General features: G+C 35.4%; 1 protein-coding gene across 1 annotated transcript in view; it reads right to left on the bottom strand.

Moving 5' to 3' along the window:
• Nucleotides 1–22,859, bottom strand: part of DGKB (diacylglycerol kinase beta) — a 704,489-nt gene that overhangs the window by 385,837 nt on the left and 295,793 nt on the right. The window contains exon 20 of the mRNA XM_060020431.1: nt 19,452–19,612. Coding sequence (XP_059876414.1) covers nt 19,452–19,612 — 161 coding nt within the window. The remainder of the gene's footprint in view (nt 1–19,451; nt 19,613–22,859) is intronic.

Below are 22,859 nucleotides of genomic sequence, written 5' to 3'. Positions count from 1 at the left end.
TTTGCTCAGCATAACCTAGTCTATCTTGGCAAATACACATATTACTTTTATTTAACTTGTTATTCTGCTTTTACCTAGTAACTGCATCTGTAAAAAACTAGAGTCAAAAATAACTCAATTTTTTCATAGTTTTTCAAATCTTCTCAGCTATATTGCAATGTTCTTTAGAGGAAATATCACTTATTATGGTACTTAAGTAATATTCTTACCAACTAGGACAATTACTTGCATGTATATAGAAACCAAGGATTTGAATTGATTTTTACTTGAATTAATCTTTCAGTTTCCTTCTTAAGTGACTTCCCAAGTTCTTAATGACTTCTGGTGAGCATATGGCTTTGCCTATCAAATATCCCTTCCCTCTTTTTCAGAATAAAATCTCTCTTTATAATGGACAACTTATCCCTTGTGACTCAAGTAGAAATAAACTCATCACCATCAGGACTACCCTTCTTTGATGCAATAGTACCTCAGGACACAGTGATTCCTTTAGGAATGAGTCTCTGCAGGGCTGGGCTTCAGGGGCATAGGACTTGTGTAATCAAAAGGAGCCTCACCATCAGGACGGCCTTTCAACAGGTTCTACTGCTTCATTCTTGAACTCTTAACTTTTGAACAAGTTAAGCTTTTTCTTTTCACTTTACACTGGTCCTTACAAATTACGTAGCCCATCTTCAGTGGATGTCCAAAACTTTTTCAATCAAATACTTCCCTAGGGTTTGCTGCTGGAACTGTGAGGTAAGACTGCATCTTTCTACTATGGATGTAGAATTTCAGGTAGTGATTTCTTCCACTAGATGGGACGAGTCTGTAGTAAGCAGATCTGAAAACAGAGAAACTGAATCCAGACAATACTGTCTGGACCCAAGCTAGAAAATAAATCAAAGATCAACTGAGCCACGGGACAGAATAAGTAATATGGTATTGATGACTGTGTTGAGCCTCCAAACCCAGCTTGAAGCCTGAAACACTCCTGGATCAGTTATGTAAGTCAACATGTTCCCATTTTAGCTTAAACTAGCATGACTGGGGTTTTGGCCATGTGAATCCCAAGCAGTCCTTAGAAAACATGTTTTATTTCTGTGTTGAGTCTCATTTGTTTCCCTAATTTGCTAAAATGTTCTTGGAAAAGCACTATACGTTGCATAAAGTAAGCTCTTTCCTGGTTAATTGATATCCATGACAATCACTGAATGCCTGAACTTGTTATAGGTTCAGGGCTCAATATGGAATGATACGTATGGAATAAAAATCTGGTTATGGGTTTGAAAAGTCACTAATTCCTTACTTTATTTCTTTGAATTTTTCTTACACATACTCAGTGCAGATGGAATGCCATACCTCTGCTTTAATGCTTATTGTAAAAATCTCCACATTATCAAATAATCCGAAATAGACCTGATGCATGGAGTGCAAGGGAGAACTAACCTAATCACAAGAAATCAGGCTTTATCTTCAATTTATTCATTTCTGTATATACAATATAAAGAATAGACATCTACTCCTGCCTTTCAAACAGAAACGGTAAATGGAATAAAATGCAAATGTATGACAATTATATTATGATAATATGACTAACGTATTAAGATGGATTGTTAATCATTACTTAGCAAATTACCACTTTCGTATGGAGAAAATAATACCTTACATATATAATGAATAACATTACACTTGGACTAATATGGTTGTAAGTTAATTATAGACTACACAGCTGATTTAGTTTCATTTACCTAAGGAGCTGTTCTGACCCTGCTGCAGATTAATTACATCTTCAAGAATACACTCTCATTTATCATTGTCACTTGCAGCATTGTAGCTCTTAGCAAGTGTGTAGGGCTTTTTTTTTAATATTAAAATAATTCCTTAGCTACGATACATTTTGCAAGTTTAGTCATTAAAAGTACATGACAGCTAAAACCAGGTGAGATTAAATTAGTTATGGAACATTAGGAAAGTCCATGTCCCAGAAATTAAATGACTGTAAAAAAAAATAAAATAAAAATTCTGTTAAAAATCATTCAAGTCAGACAAAGGCCTCTCCTACGTTTATAGCTTTTTTGGGAAGATCCCATGCTTTGAAATATATGTACAGAAAATGTACAGCACATTATGAATTCCTTTATGCACATTAAGCAGCTTTTCAATATGCCTATTTTCTAAAATTGTTAGAAATAGTCAAAAGAATAACATGCTAACCTTTATACACATATAGAAAGTTTTGTTTAAATTATGATGGAAATTTTATAATGCTTCCTTTTCTCTAACAATGAGAATGTTCTTAATTAAATACGAGCGAGAAGAGGAACCAAAGAGATCTGTCTGTAGCCTGGAAGAGAGTGGAACATTTATTCATTCACAGTAAATGATCATTTAATTATCTATTGGGAAATGCTGTATGCTAATGTATGTGCAAAGAGTAGGCACACCTGAATAACTTACATTCCTGACCTCAAGGTGCTCAGATTCTAGGGAAAGACAGACAAACAGATGACTATAAAAACATGAAAATGTGATTAATGTTAAATAAAGATCTGTGAAGAGTAACATGAGGTACCAAAAAAGAGTGGCAAACCCACTTTGATAGCTCAGGAAAGACTTTTTAAGGGGAAAAGAGCCTGAGTTGATTATTCACAAATGGACAGCTGCTGACCTTATAATTTGCTAACTAGAAAAGGGTAGATATATTTGTGATAAGTTAGTGGTCGGGGCTGGGGGAGGGATGAAGGGGATCGGTTTCACCCAGACAGACTTGATGACAGGAGTAAAACTACAGATCACGAAGAAGCATTTTAGAAACTACTGGCAGTTTCCAAAATGGAGATGAGGCTGAAGATGTGTCAGGGCCAGAACACGATAAGGAGCTTGGAATTCATCTGTATGAAATAGTGGGCCACTAGAGGCATGGCTGTCTAAGCAGGGCATGGACCTGAAGAGTTAGGACTGGAGGCAGAGAAGAACCACAAGGAAGCACTGCAATAGTGAAAATTAGAGGTGATAAGGGTTTGAGCTCCTTCAGGGCTAAAAAAAAAAAGGAAAAGAAAATACTTAGAGAATATTCAGATACAGAATCATCAGAAGTCCTCCATTAGGTTTGGAGATTTGTGAAACTCCAAGATGAGATCTATGTGAGTGGTACAGAGAATGCTGGCCTATTTTCTGATGACGTTTGAAATCATGGGGAATGAAATAACCCAGGCAGATATGGAGAGGAAAGAGGAGAACTGAAAAGCAGTCCTGGTAATCTTTCACAATTAAAGGGCAGATGAAGTCAGAAAAGCACATGAAGGTGACACATACTCAGCAAGGTGGTCAGAAAAGAATTATAAGTTTTGAGGGTATGGGGTTGAGGAAGCCAAAGGAAGTAAGTAAAGAAATTCAAGAAATAGAAAGTGATTCAAGGTTAAATGAAGCAAAATATTGAGAAAGATAGTGTTACTGAACTGGTACATTTGAAGGTCAAGGGTAACAACAGACGGAGAAGTTTCAGGAACGTTAGTGTGTGAGACACTAAGTAGTAACATACAAAGCCAGCCTGCATTGGTTCAGCAAATGCAAGATGAAGTGGGGACAACTAAAATTAATTGTTTTGGGCTCAGAAATTATCTGGGAATAAATATTTCCTTTTTTAAATGTAATGTGGGTTTTGCACTTTCTTCTTTCCCCAAATATTTTATATTTTAATTAAATATTTTAAACACTGCATTGTATCATCTTCAGAGATCAAAAATTTGTGTCAATAATCAAAATCCACTATAAACTTTCTTGAGTGATAAAGAAAGTACAGGAAAAGTAACTCAAAAGTATTTAAGTCTACACATGAAAAAAAAAAAAGAAAAAAAGAATACCTGGTGGGGGAAAAAAAGACAATTGGAAAATATAGCAATCAGTTGCTTAATGAAAGAGCAATACTTGAAAATTTATTAATAAAACACGAAAAATTTTGTTTCAGTTTTAGATTCAAATTTCTAGTTTGGGGTTTTTGGTTTTGGGGGTAAAATCAAATTATAGTATTCACTGTCGGTTTTTATATGATGGATCTGTTTTGAAAAAATTCTCAATATTTTGCTTGATCCTTAATGAATAACTTATTTATCATTCAGTAAAGAGTAAGTTAATTATTTTTTAAATAATTTACTGAAGAGTTTAATGTGGCCTAGCCAAAAAAAGAGAACACTATGGAATCGTAAGAAAATGATTAGAACTGAATTTACATTAAAATTTTGTAGGTAAAATAAACTGCTGTGTGGTAAAATTATCAAGCATTTGAGATTAGCAATCTTTTGGTGACTGACAATTTATTCAAATACCGTGAATCTTTCTTAAGATAAATAACCTATTTCAGAAACAAATGTCCTATGAAACAGAATCTTCCAATAAAAGCATGAAGTAGACTATCCAGGAAAAACATATTATCCAATACAGCATTAATGTCATTATAAATTTCTTCTTGTCATAAAATGGGAAAAAAACTTTTGAAAACAATGTCTTTCTATAATGAGAATTATAGGCTTTACTTGATTAATGTTTTCAATTTCTCAAATGTATAATCCAAGTTCCTCACTTAGGAAAACACATAAATTATTGTTGGCTTAATAACAGAATTATCTTTAGACCAACAGAATTTGGCCAAAACAAATTTAATGTTAAGTAATAAAAGGGTGGTAGCTTAAAAATTATATGTTTATAATAAAATCATAGATGAAGTGGATATACAAAAGGAAATGAGATTTAAAAAAATAGATTTGATCATGTTCAGAGTCTAATTTTATTGATTTCAGGACCAGACCAAAAACTCTGTTTTTTTTTTTTTTTCCCTGTACGCGGGCCTCTCACTGCTGTGGCCTCTCCCGTTGCGGAGCACAGGCTCCGGACGCGCAGGCCCTGCGGCCACGGCTCACGGGCCTAGCCGCTCTGTGGCGTGCGGGACCCCCCCGGACCGGGTCATGAACCCGCGTCCCCTGCATCGGCAGGCGGACCTTCAACCACTGCGCCACCAGGGAAGCCCCCAAACTCTATGTTCTTAACCAGTCTGTGATCATAACTAAATTTATACGGTTAAGATACTTCCTTTGTATCTTCAGTAAAGGCACAAGGAAATAAGTAATGTAAGAAAGGGCTAATAACTAAAGGAATTCTGATTGCTAACTATGCCACTAACTTGAAATTTATAGTTATGAGAATTCAGTAGTCACATTTTTGCTACACTGGAGGAGTAAGAGGCTTTTAGTGACTAAGGCTGAAGGATATTAAATCATAACTATGCAAGTATCTATTTGATAGGACATTTGGGTGGTAATATAAATGGTGCACTAGAAGTCCACTAGTCTTTGTCAGATTTCTTCCAGACTCAGAGAGTAATTCCACAGAGCGCACAGACCCATTTCCAATTTCAGAAGTACTAATATGGAAAAGGTTTTAAATTTCATGTTGGCTTTCACTTTTTACACAGCGAGCGATACTAACTTGTTTCTGGATATGTTCTACAAAAAATGGAGGACCTTTCCAGAAGCCTTTGAAATTCTTACTGCCTTGCTTGTTTCTGCTCACAGTGCTGACGTCTGTGTTGAAGAGTATCCAAATTGGAACTTACTGGGATGATTAACAGCTGCTACAAAATCAATACTCTATGTAGGGAAAACAGAATTGGGCTAAGACAATCTTACATGAGCACTATTCGGTGGCTGAATATCTATCGATGTCAGCAAGCCAGATATAAGTTATGTTAGTAGAAGCATTTCCATGGATATAATCCATGGGCTTTTCAGAGTCAGCCTCAGAGACCTAGGGGGTGGGGATTCATAGGTTTTAATTATGCATAATTATGCATATTCTCAGTTGCAAAGATGATCACTGATATACTTAGTGAGAAACAGGTTTACTTAAATCTTTTATTATTTTCACATTTATTATGGTTGAAATACTATGTCACACTATTGCTACTGCAGTCTAACTCAAAATGAGTCTTAAAAGTTTTTCTCCACAAATTAAACTGAAAGGTAATACAGATGTTTGCGTATTTGGTTTATTATACACTGATGCCCCAATTAACAGTAAGGTAATGGCTGACATACATCCTAAAAATCCTTTATATCTATTTTTCTAGGGCTAAATATTCTTTATAATAATTATGCTCTTTATAATAACTTAATATCATAAATTTAAAATAACAAGATAAATATGCTGACAGTTTAAAGGGACAAAAATTAATTCCCTGAAACGTTACTTATTTATATCTCTTGTAGCCACATTTAAGGGAAGATGCATGTGTGTAATGTTTTACGTCCAATATGCTGGAATTCACACTTCTTTCTGGCATGATGTTCATCTTTGTATCCACTGTAACGCTTATCCAGGAATTACAGCAGGCACTGAATAAGTATTTGTGGAATAACCTAATAAATGAACTCTTTTCTGACTAAAATACTAATCAGAACTAGAGTACTAAATGACCACGATGACTCAATATTTTAGAATTTTTTATACTAATGTAAGTACAGTATACACCATAAGTTAAGAAATATTTATTCAACAACGCCATTTATAAATCCTGGTAAATGGCCCATAAGAGGAATATTCTGCTGTTCTGTTAAACTGGATCCTCTACTAGGAGTACCTTTGCGTTCTAACACCCTTCCTTCTCTGACATTACACGTTCATACTCTCCTTATTGCAATATGGCACGTGTTGCTTGGGTGGATGATTACTCACACGACAGGAAAAAGTTAATGGTTAAAGGGACTTAAAATGATCCTTTGTGTATGTGAGGCAGCTATTATTAATTTGAACTATATTTGCATTTTAAATATATAATCTCTCTTGCTTTCTGTACTGGTGAGAAAAGTGAATGTTTTTCAACAGGGAACTCCCATGGAGCCTGGGTTCTACAGTTCCCAGATGTTCAAGTTTCCCACCAGTATCTTTTCCAGAAATTAACTCTCCAGCTCAAAGCCACAAGGACAAAAACATGAGAAGTCAGGGTCACTGTAGTTATGGACTGGGAAAGTCACAGTTATCAACAAAACCAGAAAGGTGAAAAGTAAAATTAATGAGCCAGTGGTCTTAAGGCTAACAATGAGGGCCTTGATAACTTTGGGATGCATAAGGCCAAATCGGCAAAGGGGAGATGGCCAAAGAGAAAGTGGAGCTGTTGCAAATGGAGAAAACACTAATTTGAAAAGATACATGCACCTCCAATTTCATTCGTGCACTGTTTACAATAACCAAGATGTCGAAACAACCTAAGTTGAACTGATGGATGAATGGATAAAGGAGATGTGGTATACGTGCACAATGGAATATTAGCCATAAAAAGAATGAAATCTTGTCATTTGCGACACCATGGATGGACCTTGAGAACATTATGCTAAGTGAGATTAAGTCAGAGAAAGACAAATACTGTATGATCTCACTTGTATGTAGAATCTAAAAAAATAATACAAACAAAACCAAGCTCACAGATACAGAAAACAGACTGGCGGATGCCAGGAGAGGGGATGCAAAATGGGTGAAGGGGATCAAAAGGTATAAACCGCCAGCTATAAAATAATTGTCATGGGAGTGTAATGTACAGCATGGTGGCTACAGTCAGTAACACCACACTGCATATTTCAAAGGTACTAAGTAAGAGAGTAGGTCTTAAAAGTTCTCATCACAAGACAAAAAAAAGAAAAAAATTGTGTATGGTAATGGATGTTAACTAGAGTTACTGTCATGTTCATTTTGCAGTGTATACAAATATTGAATCACGTTGTACACCTGAAACAAACATAATGCTATATGTCAATTATACCTCAATAAAAAAAGAAAGAAAAGAAGAGGAAGCAAAGGCAACAACACTTGAAACAGAAGCCTTTGTTATGGTCTGGTACAGGCAGCCCAGAACAGATGAATTCACTGTGCAAAGTGCACCAAATAATCTCATACAAAACAGAAAATATTTTCCATTCAGCAGTGAAAGACCATGCACACGCTTAGTCACCTTCTATCATAGTACCTTGCATCTTTTCCTTCATAACACTTACCACCACTTCAAATTCATTTGTTTGTCTCACCCCCCCCATGAAAATGCAGATTGAATAAGAACTGAAGTTATGTCTGCTCTATTCTCCAATACTGATTTTCACTATAGTACCCAACGTTTACAGAATGTCCAGCACATAGTGAACATGAAGAAATTTAAGGAAAAGATGAGAATGTATGAAACAAGAATCAACAGAATGGCAAGTATAATTTAGTAAAGTCTATCCACTTAAAATAAGCAAATAAAACCACATCAAATTTCAAATCATTATTAAGACAATTTTTATAAGAGGCAGGGATATAGAACAGGTCAGAGTGAATATCTGAAGAAGAATTTAAGCACCATGGTAGCAGGTTTAGAGACTTCGATACATTTGAAAAATCCTGTGAAATTTTAAAGATTGCCCATGGTCTTACAATATTTTGAATCACATTAAGAAGAGAAAGTATCATTTCCCTTTCCAAATCCCTATGTAAGAATGTTAATATAGTTAACATCTTGGCATATGTTTGCTGACTCTTTTATATGTTCTTAGAGACAAAGCTACATAAAAAACCGTTCATATTTTATCACCATCATCATTCTTAACATTTATTGAGCATCAGCACTAGATACTGTTTGTTGTGAGTTTTAAGAGTCCCTCACTCAACCCCCAATACTTCCTTAAGATAGCTATTATCCTCATTCTCTAAAGAATAGGAAAAAGAGTGCTTAATTACGGACAATTTGCTTTTGTGATTTACCATTATAATTTTGAGACCTCTTTTCCTGTTCAAAATGATAAACTTTTAGGTTGTTCCCAACTGTATGTCACTAAATATAATTGGTACAGTTTAGGCTTTTGTATTATTTACTTCTGCAGAATGGATTCTTAGAAATGGGACTGATGGCTCAAAGGGTATTCACATTTTAACAGATACAATCAAATTACTCTCCAAAAGATTAAATTGATAGACCCACCACACAATTATGAATGTGCCTGTTTTTGTATACACCCATTGACATTAGATACTACTACTCTTTGTAATTTTCAATAATCTGAAACAAGATAACCCATTGTATAATTTTTCATTTCCTTATAAATTAATAACAGGAATCTTTTTATCTGGCTATTCATTGTAATTTTCATAGTCTTAGTCTACTTTTCCATTAGATGTTTTTTATTAAGAATTCAACATTTTAATTTATTAACACCATGTTTATTACTTGTGTTGGAAATATTCTTTGACTTTTGTTAATGAGTTTTAATATACTTTTTTAAATGAAAGATTATGAAAAGTAATTTTAATTTCCTTTTCTTTTATGGGTCCTAAGTTTCTGGTTTGCCTCACACAGGTTTCTCCTACCCTAAGCAATATACTTTGATATTTTCTTCTAATATCTTATAAATGTATTACTTATTATATTAACATTATCTTATACTATATATTAATTTATAAGATATAATTTGCATTTTTAATCTAGTGGATGTATATTTCACATGGATATGAATGCAAATGTAAGTTTATTTTCATTCAAAAGAGTAACCAATTCTGTCACCTAATTTACTGTGCACTTCATTTTTATCCAATGATCTGAAATTTCAACATTTTACAAGTACTAAATTCTCTGCATATCTTTGTCATCGTTTTGGTCTAACTTTACATTATTTTCTATTTATCTATTTTTTGTACTATCATATTTTAGTTACATTAACTTGACAGTATTCTGCACATAGCAAGGAAACTGACCATTAAAGGATATTAATTATCTCAAAAATATAAAGGCATTTTTGTATAATTGTAAATTATCATTTATCAAAACGACTACCAGTAATCCTACTAGAGTTCTCAGTAGCAATGGACTAAATTTATAAATTAATTCGAGGAGTCTTGATTTCTTCCCACATAGGAACATGAGATGACTTATTCAGGTTTTATTTTATAACTCTGTATTAAATTAGTTTTCTCCCTATAAGCTCAGTGTCTTTCTTACTAGATGTAAACCTTGATACTTCATAGTTTTCTGATATCATTAACTAAATTTATATTAACAGGTATTTTTTTTTTTTTTTTTTTTTTTGGTGGTACGCGGGCCTCTCACTGCTAGCAGTGGCCTCTCCCGCTGCGGAGCACAGGCCCCGGATGCGCAGGCTCAGCGGCCATGGTTCACTGGCCCAGCCACTCCGCGGCATGTGGGATCTTCCCGGACCGGGGCACGAACCTGTGTCCCCTGCATCGGCAGGCGGACTCTCAACCACTGCGCCACCAGGGAAGCCCTAACAGGTAACTTTATAAAGGAAGGCTTCAGGGTCATTTTTCTGTATATTTATCTAGTATTTGGCAGCTTAAGTTGATTTACTAGTTTCATTTTTAGTTGATGCATATTTACTATATACGTCATCGTATCATCTTCAAATAACAATAAGCTTGTCTCTTGTCAATATTTATGACATTTAAATTTTTATTATTATTAGCTCACTTTTCTAAAAGTGATTAACTAGAGTGGTGATAGAAAAATCCCTGTATTCTTCCTGATTTTATTTGGGATGCCTCTAGTATGCCACTACTGCTATAATATTAACTCTTAATTTGCAGAAAATGTTTTACACATTTTCAGTAGTTTTAATTATAAAAAATAGCAAACCTGGGCTTCCCTGGTGGCGCAGTGGTTGAGGGTCCGCCTGCCGATGCAGGGGACACGGGTTCGTGCTCCGGTCCGGGAGGATCCCACATGCCACGGAGTGGCTGGGCCCGTGAGCCATGGCCGCTGAGCCTGCGCTCCGCAACAGGAGAGGCCACAACAGTGAGACGCCCAGGTACCCCACCCCCCCAACACACACACGCAAACCTATTTTTTATTTAAATAATTATACTAACATTGACCCATTTTGACTTTATTGAAATAAACCCTACACAGTCAATAGGTTTTAGTTAAATAGAATACCTGAATTTATTTGCTAATTTTGATGTTTGCAACTGTTGTATTTATATACACATATGTATGCTCTTTTGGGGGGTTGTGTTTGAGGTATTGATACTGAGGTTTGCCAGCTATGTAAAAAGAATGGGAAAACATTCCATGTTAATCTATATTCTGGAACAATTTTTAAAATGTAATAATTATTTGTTCTATGAAAAATCATTTGAAATGACAGCAGTTTTAATAGTTCTTTTACTACATTTTTACGTCTTCCTCTTTGGCTATGTGCTTAGAGAAATGGTTCTCAAAGTATGACCACGGATAGGAAATATTGGGATCACCTGGGAGCTTGTTAGAACTACAAATTCTTGGACCCCAGCTCAGCCCTACTGAAAGCCTGGGTTTGAGGATCGTCAGTCTGCATTTTAACAAGCACTTCAGGTGATTCTGATACATGCTTAAGTTTGAGAACTACTGCCTTAGATTTCCTACCCTTTCCTCTTCAGCATATTTCAACTTTCTTCATTTGGACTGACAATACTCAAATTTCTTCCACATGATAAAGTTTACTAGCACAGATGCACAGGATATACTCATAATTATTTAAATATTTTCCATAGCTGTGGTTATATTTTCAAATTTATTATGCTCTGTGTTTCTTTTTATTTTAAAAACAAAAACAAAATTCTTGGAGAGACGAGTCAGCAAGATGGCGGAAGAGGCGTTTTCAGCCATCACCCCCCCACCCCCGCCTAAAGGAACATAGATTTTGACAACCACTAAGGAATAGATAGTAATACCTTTGTTGGGAGTCGGGGAGTCCAGCGGAGAAATTCCAGCACACCACTTGAGCAAAAAATCCGAGATAAGACCCATTGAAGGGGGTAAGAACACTATTCCCTTTACCTGCATGGCCTCTCCCCCAGAGTGGCACAGCGCAGTGCCAAGAGAGGCTCCACTAAGCCCGAGATTTCCCCCGGGGGTGGGGAAAGTGGGAGCGTTGGGAGTGAGTGTTCAGCTTCCCACGCCTCCAGGACGCTGCCCCAAAGGCCACTTCTTTCTTGCCTCACCGGGAATAGCGAGGGTCTCAGCACAAGCTGCGGTGTCGTAAGAGGCTGGGAGCAGGTAGGCGAGAGGAGGACTCAGAGCCACAAGGGCCTGGACCTCAACAAGGGGCGCTGGAGCCTACAGAGCCTACAGACCAACGCACGGACTCCTTCAGCAGGCTGGCGAACAAGCTGCTCTGGAAGCTTCAACTGATGATTTCAGCCCACCTGGCGCCTGCCACGCTCTGCGTGCCTCAGCCCGCCCCGCCCCGCCCCCTGGCTGACGCGCCATGCGTGCCCTATGCGTGTGTGCCGCGTGGGAGGCCGAGCCCCTGCGGACTGCTGGTGAGCATGCGCGGACGGATGGCTCAGCTCCGCGGAACTGTCCGAAGTTCCCCAGATCTGCGCATTTCAGGGCTCTGCCCTAAGGGAAACACACAGAAGGCTCTCAGCACCCACCCTGGCTTTGGGGGATGGAGAGAAAGCAAACAATGTTAAGAATGCCTCCCCCCACCTTCCCAAAGCGGGAACAAGAGGCGGGGAGTAGGTGCATCTATAGAAAAAATCCGACAGAATCTCAGAATCCTTAGCTGCTACGGCAAGGTGTTTCTATGCCCAGGCCGGTCAGTAAAGACTGGAAAAGGTGACTGCTTTGTAAAATGCATACTATGGCTCTTGAAGCAGCCCTGTAACCTGGCCTCAGTCCTTCTTAGCAGTGGTCCCAGTGGTCCTGTCTCCTCAGGGACCCAGAGGGAGACATGCCCATCTACGTCCTTCCTATTGCCCAATGTGGCTATTGAAGCAGCCTGTAACTCAGTTCCAGCCCCTCTCAGCTACTACATCTGGCAGTGTTTCCACATTTTGAGGTTTACACTTACCAACAGTCATTTGTGTTGTTCCCAACACTGTTTATGCCAGTTTTAGTCTTTATTATATCATTCAATTACCTATTATATAAATGGAAAATATGATTACAAAAAGAAAGTATTTTATATGAAAACGAAGATGATTTGGGAAGATTTGATATAAATGCAATTCTAAAACTGCTGTAGAATTATATATTCTTTGTTATAAAATCATATGTAAGAAAAATCATTATAAAAGATTTTTTAAACTATTGTAAAAATCTAAAAGGATTTTATACTGATTGCTTCACAAGTATCTTTTGAATTTTTGTTCCACTTAAAAGAAACTAAAAATGGAAATCACAGATGGTTTATTATGGAATGTGATTTATACAAGCAAACTTTGTAGAACCCCAGTCGATGATGCACATTTAAAGAAAGGACATGAGCTGGACCTATAAGAAAAAATTCGTCAATTCAATTATATTTATAGGTTTTAGGTTAAATGAAATATCCAAAGCTATGTGTACCTTTTTTATGACACTTGTTTTACCTTTTAATTAATGTCTAACTATTACCTCTCGTAGACAAACTCCTGCTGTACATAAATTGGATTTCATTTCCCGATTATATTCATTGCATCATTCAGTGGCCTCTCTTAAAAGACAGATACCACACCTTGGCTTCCAAGTCTTCAAGACATGGCAGCAGCCACTTCTGCTACCGCCTTTTTTGTCATTCATTCCCACCTTCTATCTTTATGTTCCAGGCACAATGACCTTATAGGTCTTTGAACACAACGGGCCTTTTCTCTCCTTGAGCTTTTCACATACAGTTATACCTGCTTGGTATGCTCTTTCCATCTCTTTGGTGTCCACCTGACTTATGTGTATTCCATAGATTCTCTCTTAAATGTATCTTCCTTATATAGGCCTTCCTCGACCATGAGACCTAACGTTGTTGTCCCTTATTCTAGCTCATGGCAACTTTTGTTTTCTTTCACAGTATACATCATAAGTTTCCAAAAAACTTGTATTTGTGCATTTGTTTTTCAATGCTTTTTCTACCATTAAACTCCAAGTTCTAATAATGAGGTGATCTCTTTTATTCACTTCTATAACTCCAGGGCCTGACCAAAAAAAAAAGGTACTTAGTTTTTTTGTTTATTAAGCAAATGAATGAAGAATCAACAGTGAGGATAAAACTAATGGCATGTATGAATTTGATGGTGATGCAACGGGTGAACAATTTTCTAACTGTGATCTTTGAGATTATCTATAGTTATTAAAGTGCAAAATCAGAATGAAAGGTAGAACATAGCAGTTTTTCTTATTAACTTCTATTATCTATATAACATCCAGCTGTTAAGTTTCTCATGAGAATTCTCTCTCACCTCACAATAATATGTTTAGTGATTATATAGACTTTTTCTCTCTTGTTCACTGCCAACCCTCAAACGGTATCTGGCACATAGAAGGTAATAAATAAATGTGCTTTTTATTTAAGGATCACCACTGTAGATGAATACCTATTCTCAGATTTAATTATGATTTCAGAATTATTTCCAATTGTTCTGGCTAAAAGTGAAAGGCATTACAAAAAGAAATTAGCAGAAACTGGCTAGTTATTCACCAATTTCCCTTCTCTTCTTGGGCAGACAGAATTCCTTTCCCAGCTTCCTTACAATTAGGTGCATCTAATTGATTTGGATATGGCCAATGGGTTACAAGCTGAACATCTTACAGGCCTGGTCTATTAAAAACAAACAAACAAAAAAACACAAACGCCAACACTTCACCCTCTTTTGTTGCCCAACTGTTGAAATAGAGAGGGCTCCGTGTATCAAGAAGAGGGTGGAGCCACAAGATGGAAGGACCCCGGGTCAATGACTGACCAAGTGGAGCAGAGCCTCTCCTCAAATGTCAACCCCTGCTGTCCTAACGTGAGGGAAGAACTAATTTTTAGTTGTTGTCAGACCACTAATATTTTGAGGTTTGCCTCACAGGTTCTCTAAAAATTTGAAGGTTTTATTTACACTGTAAATCATTTACAGTCAGTATATAAAAGGCAATCATTGAAATAATGAAAACAACACTGACAGTAGAGTCAAGTTTTGAGACCACCTTGTAACTAGGAGGTAGGAGGGTTCCTAGAGATAATTTCAAGTACAAATTATGTGCCATCTTAAGCTTGGCCCGTGAGCCATGGCCGCTGGGCCTGCGCGTCCGGAGCCTGTGCTCCGCCAACGGGAGAGGCCACAATGGTGAGAGGCCCGTGTGCCACAAAAAAAAAAAAAAAAAAAAAAAAAGTTGAAATGTCCCCCTTATTCTTTCAATGCTCCAGTTCCACTGTTTCTTATATATTCAGGAATATATAAGCTTGAGGTACACAATTCATTTCTTTTTGTTGTTTGCTGGATTCACTCACTGGGGCAGAGGAATGTAAGTTGCTAAATAGAAGGTGGCCTGGCTGAGTGACAGCCAAAGCTTGAACTCTCTATAAGGTCTACTGGTCTGATTGTGACCCTGAGTGTTGATCCTCCGTCTTGCTGGGACAGAGGCAAATATCTCAGGGAAGGATGCTCTCCCTCTCTTCACACCTCTCCTTCCCATGTCAAACTCAGTGAAAGAGGCTCCAACTTAAATGGAACAGGACCCTTCTAAAGAAACGCAATCAAAATCTACCTTGTTTAGTTCTGTTCTACCTTAAAATCATAAACGAATTCTATTACATATTCTTGAATTAGGTCCTAAACCTTGCATTTCAAATTTAGTACTTCAATATATCCAGCAATTGCCTATCTAATGTAGAGTTCTAACAAAATTTTCTCTCCCTAGAAAGGTAGTTTTTGAACACTTATCAACTAAGCACCATTACTTCTCCAATGAGATTTTGGGCCACATCTATACTGAGTTTCGATATGTGTCTCTCTGCTTCTCCACTGAGTCCTTCCTCTATCATTCATTGCACTATTTTATTATAATTATCCAATTCATTTGTAACATGTCTTATTTGGTAAAACAGTTCTCCATTTCTTTTTATTAAAATTGACTGAGCTACTTTGTTATATATATTTTGGAAGAAGTTTTTCAAATTTGTCATAAAATCCAGCTCTAATTTTGAGTACTTACAGGTTAAAGGTATACATTAATTTGCATATTACAAATTATTAAGCTATCCCATCTAAGAATAGAAAATGTCTCTGTTTATTCTGATCTTTTATGTCTTTGTAGAGAGTTTTAATGTTTCTGTTTTTAGGTCTTGTATATTCTTTATTAATTTTTGGATAGTTCTAATTTTTTGGTTCCTGTTTTTGTAAATGTATAGATTATTGCTTATATAATAGAATAATATTGAATATTTAAGTTGATTTTATATTTAGTAACTTTGCTACACTTCCTTATTTAGTCCTAAAATATTTTCAGTTGGGATATTATGTTTTGTCTTTACGGGGGGGATTTTTGGTCTTTTTTCACTCTATATTATTTATTTGCAATTCTCTTTACAATATTTTTATAAAATCAATTTTGCAGTAGATTTGATTAATTACTTTCAAAGATCCAGTTTTTGGTTTCACTAACATACTCAATTTTTTTTGCTCTTGTTATTCTTTGCTGTATGTCCTGTCTTATTTCTATTACAGCTTTCCTTTTCTTCATGTGTTAGCTATTTCCCCTTTTCCAACATCTTGAGTTCTGTATTTAATATTGGTTTGTTGATGCCAGGTTTCTCAACCTCAGCCCTATTGACATTTTGAGCTATGTAATTCTTTCTTATGTATTTGGGGGCTATTCTATGAACTGGGAGTGTTTATCAGCATCCCTATCCTCTACCCACTAGCTTCCAGTAGGAATCCTCTCTTAGCCATGGCTATCAAATGTGTGTCCAAACACTGCCAAATGTCTCCTGGGATGGAAAGGAAATAACTTCTGTTGAGGACCACTGAAAATTGATCAAAGGCATATAACAAACTGAGAACTATTTATTCAAGAAAAACTACTGAACCTAAGAGAAGAACACTGGCAATCTGTGATGTTTCAACCTTGAGCGGCTACCCTACCCTCCACCTCCATCAGTACTAAAGATCTACCAGGGTGGGGCAAGTTATGAAAGCAAGCAACTTTACTGTCAGGGGAGCTCACGTGACTTGGAGTGGAAGCTGGAGAAACTCCATGACCCAGAGTTATCCAAAATAATAGTGATCTCAGTGGCAAATGTAGCAGCTTGCCTCAGTTTGCGGAAGTGATTAAGGCAAGCAACTAACCAGCCAACTAGCCAGATATTCAAGGAGATCTTGAGAATGAGACAGCCATAATGGGCCTTGATATTCTGTCATATTCCTGGCTGTCTGAAAGGCTATATGAATGTACAAGGTCACACATATGTTCAGGAAAGTCCAAAGAGGGCCATAGTTATTTATACATCTTTGGCTAAGTGAGAGGCCTTCTACATGAGCAGAAGAGACAAAAAGGCCAGCAGATACTAAAAGCTGAATCAGATTAATAATTGCCTGCAGTTTGTATGTGTTCCCCAATGAACATACAGGTTCAGTGGCAAAGGGATGAACTGTCTCAAGGTGTTTAAGCACAAACGTTGGTCAAGCATGCTGACACAGGAATGATCCCTAGAAGCCAGGATTAATATAAAAGCAAGAAGAAAAAACAAAAACAAAAATACTGAGGCATCAGTATATCCATACACTACAGGGGAGAAAGGCTCCTTATAATCAGTGGAGGGAAATCCCTAAGCAAACACAGGAACAAGCATAACACCTATGGGAGAATGCAAATCCACAGTTGTTATAATATATTATATAAAATCTCTTGTTTCCAACAAAAAATTAGCAAATATGCAGAGGAATGGGAAAGTGTTTCACATACTTTGGAAAAAGCAAACAATGTCTCTGATGGACTCTAGATGTTGGACTTAGCAGACAAAGACTTCAAAACAGCTATTATAAATTGATCAAAAAAACTAATGTAAACTATGCTTAAATAATAAAGGAAAGTATAAGAACAATGACCATTCAAATATCAATTAAAGACCTAGAAATATAAAAAAGAACCAAATAGAAATTCTTGAGTCAAAAAGTACAGTAAGCAAAATAAAAAATTAACTATAGGGACTCAAGACAGTGGCATTATTCATAATATCCAAAGACCAGAAGCAATCTAAATGTACATCAACCCGTGAAGAGATAAACAATATATGATATATCCACACAACGGGATACTTACTACTCAGCAATAAAAGGAATACAGTATTCATGTAGTTCATATAAGTGAACCTCAAAACATTATGTGAAGTGAAAGAAGCCAGGTGCAAAAAACGATATATTGTATTATTTCTTTTATATGAACTATCCATAAAAGGCAAATCTTAGAGGTAGAAAGATTAGAGCTTTGCTTGGAACTGGGGAAAGGACCCAGAATTGACTAGAAGTGGGCATGAGGGTTCTTGTCTTGGCGATGAAAACGCTCTAATATGGGATAGATTTATTAAATCATTAAAAGGTTTACTTAAAATGAGTGAATTAGGTTGTGTGTAAGTTATTTGCCAATAAAGCTGTTAAAATATTGTTATTCATATCAAATATAAATAGAATTTTAATGGATCAAATGCATTACATTTTTCTTGCAAATAATAATAATCATTATCATAGTATTAGTAAAGATGTACATTTAGCCTTCATTATGCATCATTATACGAGGCTCTTTAAATGTATAATCACATTATTTACAACTATGAGAGAGAAAATAATAACTACCATGATACGGGTAAATGAATGCACACTAAGAGGAAAAAAAAATTGCTAAAGGTAGCTTGACTCCTAAGTTCATGGACTCAACCAATGCTTTTTATAGTTTGCTAGTTGTGTCTGTGTGTGTATGTGTGCACATGCACATGCATAAGAGAGAAATGAGACATGATGTAAGACTAATATTGGGAAAATATGTTCAATGGAATGTAATGCTGTAGATAATATATTTTAAGACTTCATAATTACTGGGTAATATATATATAAATACAAGTAAAATTACTGTTAAAATTATTAATTTCTTAGGGATTGAAATTTCAATAACTCTTTAAATTGCCAAAAGATATTTTAATTTCGGTCTCAAATTTTTCAAGAAAGTAAGTGAAAAATTAACCTTTTGACTTATTAACCACTTGAGAATACTAGCAGCATTTTTCTTAGACTTTACACTAAACCATAAATTTTAAAATAATGTCTATAAATAAAAACCTAATAGGTTATGATATTATAATGTAGATTTCAAAATAAGAAAAAATTTGATGCATTGTTTTCACATTTTTAGTAATGTGAAACTGTAGCTTATACTCTAAAACTTATAACTACCTTATAAACCATTCTAAGCTTCATTTTACTAACACAAATGGTCAAGCCAATTACATAAAATATAGTTTCTTTCCTTTGTTTAACACATGAAAAAATCATCACTGATTCTCTGACTTTAAATAAATTCATAAGCTTTACTATTACCCATTAGAAGAGGTGCTTTGCTGACACAAAGATAAAATAAATTATTTATAATCAGTAAATCTTCATAGTATAAGAGTTTACATCAGCGATTATCCAGAACTGGTAAAAAAAGAATGGTTAGTGGAAAATCTTACCACGCCAATGGAAAAGTAATTATTGATGATACTGTAAGGCACTGGGTCTCCCTTCTCATCTTTGTCATTAGGTATGACTTCAAACTTCCACCTGTCCAACATGATTTCTGTGCTGTTTTCAATGTCTTTTAAGATTTTCATCAGATTCTCACCTTCATAACCTAATAAAAAAAAATTATCTTGAGAAAAAAATATAACCAAATAACAAAAGCTATAATTATATATGTTTAAGCGTGTGAATATGTGTGTATCATTCTAAAGCTAAATAATGCATTTTAAAGCAAATTCTAACACAGGTTGAAGAATTAACTATAATCTTATTATACTCATACTAATATTTTATCTTTAGCTTTAATTTGTAACTCATATTTCGCTCCTGTGGGACAAATTCACAGTACAGCCAACTGCCAAATGAACATCTCCAATGCATACCCCTCACAAAACTTTTTATCAATGTATTTATTCAAAGTGGAATTAATGATGTGCTTTGGTATCATCCTCCTGTGAACTCTCCCTCCGAAAAACAGCTGACTTTCCCCTCCACCCAGTTGCTATAGTAAAAAGCCTGGATGCCATGTTAGACTTGTCCCTTGCTTCTACTCCCTCTGCAGGCTTTATATTTGATAACACTTTTTTCCAGAAGCCACCCTCCCAAAATAATGGATTCTGTACAGTACCACAGTACACAGTTCTCAAAACTAGCCCTACCGTAGAACGAGCATGGTGCACTATAGTTATTTTCATTTTTCTCCCCACAAGTTCCTTTTACCAGGTGTGCCCTACAGTAAATGTCCAACAAATCCATTTTTAAATAGATCTACTATAGATAGCCACGATGGCCAGAAAAGAAACTTGTTGCTTAATATTATACTTTCTCTTAAATGTACCTTTAGGTATCTAACATTATAGTTAATTAGGGCTGTAGCCTAATCCTGGCTGTGTTATTTACTTCAGTGTCTGCTTTTAAAATTCTAAACAGTTTCTTCCTCTGTAAAAACTTAGGTTTGGTGTGAGAATTAATTGAGAAAAAAAAATGAGAAAATGCATAAAAGGTCTTAGTATATAAGGCAAAAGAATAGAAAGTTGTCAACAATAATACTGACAATGACATTAGAATTTGAAATGTACTAAGTTAAATAATCTTTCTAACTCTATACACATTCTTACAATGATATTTTGAGTAGCAACAATATTTTCATAGATTTTTTTCCGTGTCCAACTTCATTCTATATTTTAATAATTTATTTGTTGAACAAGAAAATGCCAGAGGCTATGAGTCCTCGTTAGATGTGTTAGCACACATAACTCTGGAAAAACCGATTGGATTAAAAGAAAAGGGAATAGGCACTGTAATATGGCAAGATTAAATTACATTTATGCTGTATTTGTTGAATTAACTTATTAGAGGGGCAAGGCAGCCAGAAACCAGGAATACGTATCTTGGAGCCTACCATCTCTTCTTACCTTACACAGGTCTAGAAACTAATTATGCACCATTCAATACACACAGCAAAAAGTACAACAAACAACAACTACACAGATATAAACATTAGAAGTATTAAAAACCATTTCAATAAATGTCATACCATATTTTATAGCATAATTCAAAAATTATGAACTTACATAATATACATATAATTGTACTCAGTGATAAAACACTGAATTGTTTAAACTACAAGAGTATAGTAATTAAGCGTACTTATTTTTCAGGTGTTTCTTAATAGTTCCACCCTCATTCCCAATGTTTATTTTCTTTTTAATTTCTTTTAACGCCCCCCCAAATAAATTATATATATATATATATATATGTTTACCTATTGCATTGAATTAAAAACAGTTAAATATATTCACCTATTTTCCAAATTCTACTCTTGTTTGAAAATAAGTATGATCGTTTTAGATATAAATGAATTTATATACATTAAACTAATGTATAATATAGTATGAAAATATAGTATATTTAATATACAGTATTATACACAAACCCACTCAGCAGAAATATGAATAAATGATAATGCTCTAAAACAAACATTGAGCTTGTCCTCAGCTACATCTCCGGTTAATAGAAACATTGTTGAGCATAACACCGGAAAAATGTAGGAACGGCAACCGACCAGGAGACAACATAATAGAATTGAATTTAATGAAAGAATTAATACAGCTAGATTAAGTAGGGTCAATTAACTTAAATTCTTTAGCACTGGATATGTTCTCAAAGTTTTTATGGCTATGTATGAAAAAGGCTGGTATCAATCAGTCTTCTAGCCAAGGAAAAATGGAAAGAGAGAGGCAATAAATCTATTTGGAGAATCATACCTGCAGTTCAGTGCTAATTCTCAAAGGTGAAGAATTCCAAATTGTAGTTCCCCATTTAACAAATATCTATGCCCTACTTGTTTAGATTTATCTGTGCTCAAGCTTGTTTAATAATGATCCATAACTATAAATAGGATTCCTGAACTCAAAAAGATTATATTTTTTAAAAAAAGATAAATTAAACTTACTAAATATGCAAACAAAGCTTGTTCCAGAAAAGAATGATGCTATTTTGCTTCCATTATTTTGATTTAAAGCGTATAATCACTCTAGGCTAAGCAACCAAATGAAAACGTAATTAGTATTTATCTTTGCTTTAATGATATGATGTTATCATAATGACTGATTCTATCTAAAATGTCATAGGAATTTTTACAAATTTAAAATCACATAAAGAAAAGCAACAACATATATTTGTAAGAGTGTGCTCCATGTAAAATTCTGCCTCCTACTCCCTTACTCTTCACAAAACAACATTTTTCTTGCAGTAAACTTCAGAATTTTGCTTGAGAGATTAATCATTGCCAGAAAAATTGCAAAGAGAATGTAAATTAAGTATTTTTTTCAAATGTCCTACAACATCTTATATTTGTACAGTGTTATGTTTTCCAAAATATGTAAATATACTCATAAAAATTAAGCTTCCAGTCAATAGATTCCAGTGATATTACGTGAACAAAATGATTATTGGTTGAATAAAGTAATTTCTTTCCCAAATGTTAAGCATAATGATAATTACTATAATTACAGGAAGGACTCAGCCCAGACACTGGGGAAACAATTTGATACTTGGGTGTAAGAACCTCCAAGGCAGATACCATTATTTTCTTCAAGTTCTGATGAGGAGTCTTAGGCACACAGTTGTTAAGCAACTTGCTCAAAGTTAGACACCTGACAGGAAATAATGCCACCCCAGAGCATGTTTCTTTATTAGTAAACTCTAGCAGATCGCACCTCCATTTTCCTAATTGCTCACCTTGGGCATCTTGCAGTCCCCCTTGATACCTCACTTTCCCCAAAGTCCCTACCCAATCCATTGGCACGTTGTATCAGTCTATCCCTGAAAATGTCAGTGTGTGCACTTGTCTCATT

The sequence above is a fragment of the Delphinus delphis genome, chromosome 9 (assembly GCF_949987515.2).
Source record: "Delphinus delphis chromosome 9, mDelDel1.2, whole genome shotgun sequence".
Lineage (NCBI taxonomy): Eukaryota > Metazoa > Chordata > Mammalia > Artiodactyla > Delphinidae > Delphinus > Delphinus delphis.
The sequence above is the reverse complement of the archived record's forward strand: the minus strand, read 5'-3'. Positions and strand labels throughout refer to the sequence as shown.